At 36.2% G+C, this 7,542-nt stretch overlaps 1 protein-coding gene across 1 annotated transcript; it reads left to right on the plus strand.

Annotated features, from left to right (window-relative positions):
* Positions 1-4,415: 4,415 nt before the first annotated feature.
* Positions 4,416-5,452, plus strand: LOC311168791 (olfactory receptor 2A5-like; the record flags this gene model as incomplete). Its single annotated transcript, XM_084230525.1, has 1 exon — positions 4,416-5,452. Exon 1 carries the CDS (start codon positions 4,520-4,522, stop codon positions 5,450-5,452), a length of 933 nt encoding a protein of 310 aa, XP_084086651.1. The 5' UTR covers positions 4,416-4,519.
* Between the last annotated feature and the right edge of the window lie 2,090 nt (positions 5,453-7,542).

The following is a 7,542-nucleotide window of genomic DNA, read 5'->3' on the forward strand; positions in this document are numbered from 1 at the left end:
TTGCTAGAGTAACCTCAGTTACTAGAAAGAAAAATTTTAGTAACCATAGCAGAGAAGTTCTTTTCTTCTGGAAATAGTTTAAGACATAAGTTTGTCACATAGATATTTCTTATTGAAACTTCCCCAGGTTATCACCAAATCTTAATAATTATTAGACCCAGAAATTACAGATATTTATGAGATTGTCCTACAATAACACAGGATGCAGTGAGTACTGATACCGCTGATTAGAGCTGCAGAGAGATAAGCTCCCAGCTTCTGTTCCAGCCCCGCGGGGTTGAATGGCCTCACTGACCCACACACCTTCATTGCTGAACCACTACTATTGTAAGGACCCTTGGGAAGGGACGTTTTATGTTGGCTATCTTGACATTCTTCACAGTTCCTGTGCTGCATGACTTAGGAGTTTTAATCTGCCATTATGATTATTTTTGCAAACATTTAAAGAAAATGAATATAATGGTAATGGAGAAGATTAGTTTGCTCAGACATTAGTAAATAATCTCAAAAAGAGGCAATTATTATTCCCTTTCACCTCTGTCATGTAGATTTTATAGTTGTTGAAAAATGTTACCAACTTAATATAAACCTATGTAAACCTTCAAAATACAATCATGTTTGTAGAATCTAGGACTGTTCTCCAGTTTTTTCTGACATTCTTACTAAGTGGCCACTGCCCTCCCAATTGATGCCTCCCTCAGGTGAATATTTTGAAAATGTTCAAAAGTGTCCTTGCATGTGCCTTGAAGGGCCTTTATGAGTTTATTTTACTTTCCAAATAAGGAATTTATCACCAAAGCAATTTCCCTGAAACTCCGTCATAATCATCACTTCAAGATTTCCTGACAGAAAGTCATATTCAGTCATTGAATTCTAATATCTGAGCTTTTCCCCTAGTAAATTATAAACACAACTTGGACAATAGATAGGAACTAGAAAGAAAAGCTTTCAGTCCATAAAAGTGGAATAATTTTAGGAGCTTGTAAATGCAGGTGTGCTGTGTTGCTGTCCCTGCCAGTTACAACAGGAGATATTTGAAAATCTAGTGGACTTTTTGAAATGCCAAAATGGCATCTATCCATTTCTGTCTGTATCTATGTGTGCATATCTCTATTTACATGTAGAATTTATTATTGTGCATTAGCACACGCTCCTTGAGTGCCTTGTTTCACCTAGAACTTCAGTGACTGTCGTAGAGACATAGCAACCAGGCACAGGAATTGATAACCACTCAAAGGAGTCATCTCAGTTCAAAGACACTATCTTTGCTATAAACCCAGCTCATGTTTTATTTTACCCTGGGATTATATGGATCCTTATAGTAAACTTGTAAGTCCTTTCACTCTCTTTGTTGTCGGTTCTTATTCATTTAATTCATGCCTCACAGGCCTCCTCATGTTTATCTATTCTAGGGAGAGTAGAAAATGACCCTCTTGGTGACAGGAAGCTGGGAGAGCATGGAGCTGGTTATGAGTGATTATGTGAGGATGTCCTGGTGTGTGTTACCCCCAGGCTCGTCAGTTCATATGATTAAATATACGACAGTTTTTTATAGGTCAGCTTTCCTAATATTAAAGGGAAATATGAAATATTAAACAATTTTAAATATTACAAGAAAATGTTAAATATTAAAGTCTTTTAATGATATTTAGAGAGGACCAAGCAGACTGTGACCTGTTCCTGTGGTATCTGTGGACACAGAGGGACACTCCAGGGTGGAGCCCTCAGTGTCCTGCCCTCTGAGCACCCCTGTCTGGCTCACACAGTGAGACTAGTGACCACAGTCATATTTTGAGGGACCCTTATGCATTTTCAAACTTCAGAAGCGGCTTTTATTAAACTTGATATTTTCACAAAGTTAAATAATAATTTGCAGAATATTCTCATATTACTTTATAAGCATGAAAGAATCTCAAGACCTATGAACTATTCTATATTCATCTCCCTTCAAGGGATTGACCTATTATCCTGGAATTTGTTAGCTCTAAAACTTGTAATGGTCTTGTGGATAAAAGTCGTGTCGGATGCAACATTTTGTGTCTCAGAGCTGTGCTGTTGAAAACATAAAGTGTTCTTCAGTCATAACAACAGTGTGTGCAAAGACATCCCTCAGAATGGTTGGTGTAGTCCTTTCATCGTCCCCAGCATTATTTTCCTGGGAAACAGAAATAAGTCTGGGGCCACAAACTGGAATTGAGGGGAAAATGACAGATATGTTGCAATGTGAGTATTTGGATCTTTCGGTCTTCCTGGGTGAAAGGGTGTCTATGAGGCTATCCTGAATGGTAAGGGTGGGACAGCTACTCCTACACGGACTCTTGTGGAAATGGGCAGCAGAAATAAAGTTGTACTCTGCTCCTTTAGACTAGAGGGTAGATAACTCCAGCTTGTCAGCACCCTGGTATTTGCCGTGTAAATGAGAAACTACTTACTTTATGATCAGTTCATAGTTAAGCTTTGTGAAGTCATTAAGTTCCATTGAGTATTCTTATTTTCCTGATATTGAATATGAAGCAGTGGTACCAATGACCTGAAAGTTGTGAATTTTCTCTCAGGTTTGATTAAAGAATGTTCAAATGTGACAGAATGATAGAAACCGAGAGGCTAAAGTAGGAAACCCCATAGGAAAATGAGCTTGAGGTTACACAGCCTTGATTGGTAAATTAGGGATCTTTCCCACTAGGTGATTTACTGTAGTTACAATTATCATTGGATTTTGCTTGTTTGTTTTTATAAAGAGAGAAAAGAGGATGTGGTTGAGAATGATGATGGTGATGGAGGTGCTGATGGAGAAAGTGGGGATATAGAAAGACAAAGAATAGGATTGACTGTATACCATCTGGGAATTTACTCATATAAGTTACACAAAAATAAACGCATGACATTTAATCACTTTTGCATTATCTGCAACCTAGTGGAAAGCAATGTACTAACTCAATACAAAGTTAGTATATAAATTAACAGTATTCACCAATATGTGAGGAAATTTTTGATATGAAAAATGTACATATGATTCTAAATGAAATAAACAAAACTGCTATTCATAAAATTTTTACTAATTCTATGTATGAAAATAAAAGTACAATACAGAATGAACACTACATATAGAAATTATTGAAAATTATAACATTTGTCATATGGAAATCAGTCATATGCAACATATTATGTAATGTAATAATATTTCTAAGGGCTTTTGTTGAATTTCATGTTTTGCAATTTATTTTTGAAAACATAATGTCAAAATCTCATATGAGGTGTGTGCCACATTAACCACACATTGAACGAGATCATTGAAACTAGAATGTATAAATTTAAAATGTAAAAGAATCTCATATATGAATATAAAGAGAACAGTAATGTATTTTAAAAAGATAATTCATAAGAATTTGAAATTATAAATACACATTTGCCTTCAAACAAAATGCTGTATAATATCAAAGACATAGGCTAATCCTAATGTTAATTTGGTAAATTAGATTTGTCTCTCCAAAAGATGTGTGTAATGATGCATTAGGATTAAAGAATCTTAAGAATCCACTATCCCTGGAACTGTTGGCACACCTAATGATATATCTTCTCATTTCATGATGATATTTGAACAATGATAATAATCTTGATAAAAATATACATGATTAAACTTCTTGATAAATATGACAATTGCTTTGAAAATATGATTCGCCATGTGAATTAGACCTGTTGAGAAATTAACTGATTCCATGCTGTACTGGGTAAGTACTAGATTGGCACAGGACACATTAAAATAGAAGCAGGAGGTAGTGATATGAGTGTGGATAAATGATTTTGCAGTGTAGATCTTTGGAGAAACCACATTGGTCGACCAACCCATTTTACCTTTGAGGACAGTGGGACAAAGTAATACTGTCCAAGTAGTAACAAAGTGAATCAAAGTCACATTTATTTTATTGGCTCCAACATGCTTCATCAACGAAGACATAAAATGGGAGAGTGTGTATAAAACCAACAGTGACCATTCAAGATTTTCGCTCTTGGATACTTAGATTGGAAAAGAAATTTGATATGAGGTTATAACCTGGATCAAAGTGTAGAAAATTAACATATTTACAATAGTGAATCATGTTTATGTTATAAATTGGATAATCATACTGAGAATAGAATAGCGAATAGAATGGTTTGAAAAAACAAAGTAAGAGTAAGTTGGCATTATTTCAGCACTCACATGGTTTAATAAAATATAAGATATGTGTGTATAGAAACATCAAAAAGTATATACACTCATGGGAATAGAGATGGAAAAAGAAACAAGAATAAATAACTTGGTGATATGCATTCAGTACACTTCCTTATAGTTCTTTTATTTGAAAGTCTAATTACTTCATAATGAAATGGAAAAAAAAAAGCCAAGAAAATACTCAGTCAAGCAGAGCTAAGGATGTATGCTTTCTCCGAGCTCGTTTCAAGATTGATAACTCTAGTTTTCATTGCCCTCCAGCTCTGATCTTTGTATTGCATTTCAATCTCAGACAAACTGTCCATAAGGATGGGGGTTAATCAGTCTTGGTTCCCTGAATTCATCCTGGTGGGATTCCCACTCAGTGCAGACATGGAAGTGCTTCTCTTCTGTGTCTTCTCCCTGCTGTATGTCTCCAATCTGCTGGCAAATGGCATGATCTTGGGGCTCATCTGGCTGGACGTCAGACTGCACACCCCCATGTACTTCTTCCTCTCTCATCTGGCCATCATTGACATGTCCTATTCTTCCAGCAATTTACCCAAATTGATGGAAAATCTAATGAAACACAAAAAAACAATCTCCTATGGTTCATGTACTGCACAGTTATTTTTGTATTTGACTTTTTCTTGTACCGAGTGTATGATTTTGGTGGCAATGTCCTATGACAGGTACGTGGCCATCTGCCAACCTCTCCACTACACCGTCATCATGACCTGGAGACTGTGCACAGTGCTGGCCATCACTTCCTGGGTAGGTGGCTTTTTACTGGCCTTAGGAAATCTAATTTTCTTTCTGAGATTGCCCTACTGTGGGTCCCCAGAGGTGAATTTCATCTTCTGTGAAATCCTGGCTCTCCTCAAAGTGGCCTGTGGGGACACTTGGATTAACAAAGTTTTTGTCCTTTCTTCTGGTTCATTTATCTTACTTGGACCCCTTTCCTTGATGATGATCTCTTACATGCATATCAGCTTGGCCATCCTGAAGATCAAGTCAAAGGAGGGCCGCAGAAAGGCTTTCTCCACCTGCTCCTCCCACCTCTGTGTGGTTGGGTTCTACTTTGGCATTGCCATGATGATTTACTTGGTCCCAGATAATGGTCACCGAGATGAGCAGAAAAAAGTCCTGACCCTTTTTTATGTCCTTTTCAACCCATTGCTGAACCCCCTTGTTTACAGTCTGAGGAATGCGCAAGTGAAGGCTGCCCTCAAGAGAGCATTGCAGAAACAGAGGCCATCATGAAGGAGAGTAGAATTTTACGTAGTTGGTAGTGCTCACATGTGCTTGCTGGCATACTGAAACTCAAGATCAATGAGCATACAATGGAGAAAGAAAAGTCTCTTCATCAAATGGTGTTGTGGAAATTGGACTGTTTCATCTCAACAGAATGAAACTAGACCATGATCTCGTATTATAGGAAGCTCAAAATGGGTTAAAGACTTGGAAGGAGGACCTGAAGCCATAAAATATATAGAAGAAAACATACATAGATAAACACTCCATGACATTGGCCTCAAGGATGTCTTTGGGGACTCAACACCAAGGGAAAGGGAAATAAATGAAATTTCATCTAGGACTGGAATTGCGTCATATGGTAGATCTATTTTTAATATTTTCAGACACCTCTGTACTGCTTTCTATAGCTGCTGGACCAGTCTACATTCCCACCATAGTATACAAAGATTCCATTTTCTCAATAGTCCTGCCATCATTTGTTGTTATTGTTGTTGTTTTTAATATAAGCCAATCTTACAGGTGTAAGGTGGCTTATCACTGTCCATTGAATTGCATTTCCCTTCTGCTGAGTGATGTTGAACTGTTTTTAATAGGATTTTTTCACCTGTATGTTTTCAGTGGAGAATTGAATGTTGAGCTAATGCCCATCCCACTCCTAGCTATCTAGCTGAAGAGTACAAAATTGCTGAATTTAATGTAATTTATTATCTCTTTCTTCATTATAGCACTATTTATTATAGCCATGGCAGTTTTACATTTTTGAAAAACTCTTGAATGTGTATTTTGGAAAATAATTTTTTCTTTTATATCTGCATCCAATGTGTTAAAATATCCCAGTGGCTATGGACTTTGGAAAACCCTGCTGACCTGAATGACTGGAGAAGTGTGATTAAAAATTAATATTTTAGGTTTAAAGAAAATATTGACCTCACAGTTATTTTAAAAAGATCTCAAGTGTTCCATTATCACAAATGTAGAAATACTGACTCTGTATACTCAAAATACAGTTTGTATTTCACTAAAGTATAATGATTAGATGAAAATATTCATATCAAGCTACTGAAATGAAAAATTTCATATTTGATATGAAATATTCATATCAAATATTCATATCAAGCTACTGAAGTATTTTCTAAAACATTTTAAGGGCTCATGAGTAACTGTTTATGGATATTACCATCCTCGTACATTTGCATCTATCAGCCCTGCTTCTGTGATGGATCACCTTGGTTTGAGGGACTATTTCCAACTCAGCTTTTTCTTAGCAGGTTCCATGGAACCTTCTCTAACCTTCTACAATTCACAGCTTCCCATGTATATTTATGGGAATCATAGAGCAGCATGAATTTAGAACATAGAAATAATTATAAAGATTATTGTACTCCAATTTGTGATATCTCTCTCAGGTTCATAACACTTTGAGATATTTGAAAATCTTGTGGAGACAGTGTAATGCCAATATGTGGCCTGAATTTTGCTTAGAGTATTTCTCAAGGGAAAATGAGACAGAATCCTTATACTCTAGAAGGAGGTAGAAGGTTATGATGTTTAATTATCCTTCTGGGAATTATAGTTCTTATCTGATTCTAAATAAAACCTTTAGTCCTAGAGCTATAATTTAGTCTCATAAGCTGTTTTAAAACCATCAGCCGTTGTAGCAAATTTTCTTCATTCTGAGATTTATCTTCCATCCTTCTACATGAAATATTTTCATTATTTCTCCCTTTCACCTCTGAAGGGTCTTTTTATAGTCAAAGTAAATTCCTGAAGAATATCTAGTGCTGATCTTCTCTTTTTAAAAAAATTGTTTTTATTGTGAGTAGACATGCAAATTGAGTTACAATAGGGCAGCAGAAGAAATCAACAGGACTTTATGGAAAGGAATGATATTCCTGGGTAAAATATAGAGTCCTTTCTGACTGAAGTAAATGTTACAGGTAGATGGAACAGATATCCAGATTCTACCCCTACCTAACTTCTGGAAGCTTCTGTCTGCTAAGCTGTGTGAATGTGTGTGGGCAGGGAAGGGGGTTCTGATTTCTGGCAGTTTTCTCATTTCCAATGCGATTGAATATTGCTCATTCAAATTAATCCAA

This window comes from Talpa europaea, assembly GCF_964194135.1.
Source record: "Talpa europaea genome assembly, chromosome: 3".
Classification (NCBI taxonomy): Eukaryota; Metazoa; Chordata; class Mammalia; order Eulipotyphla; family Talpidae; genus Talpa; species Talpa europaea.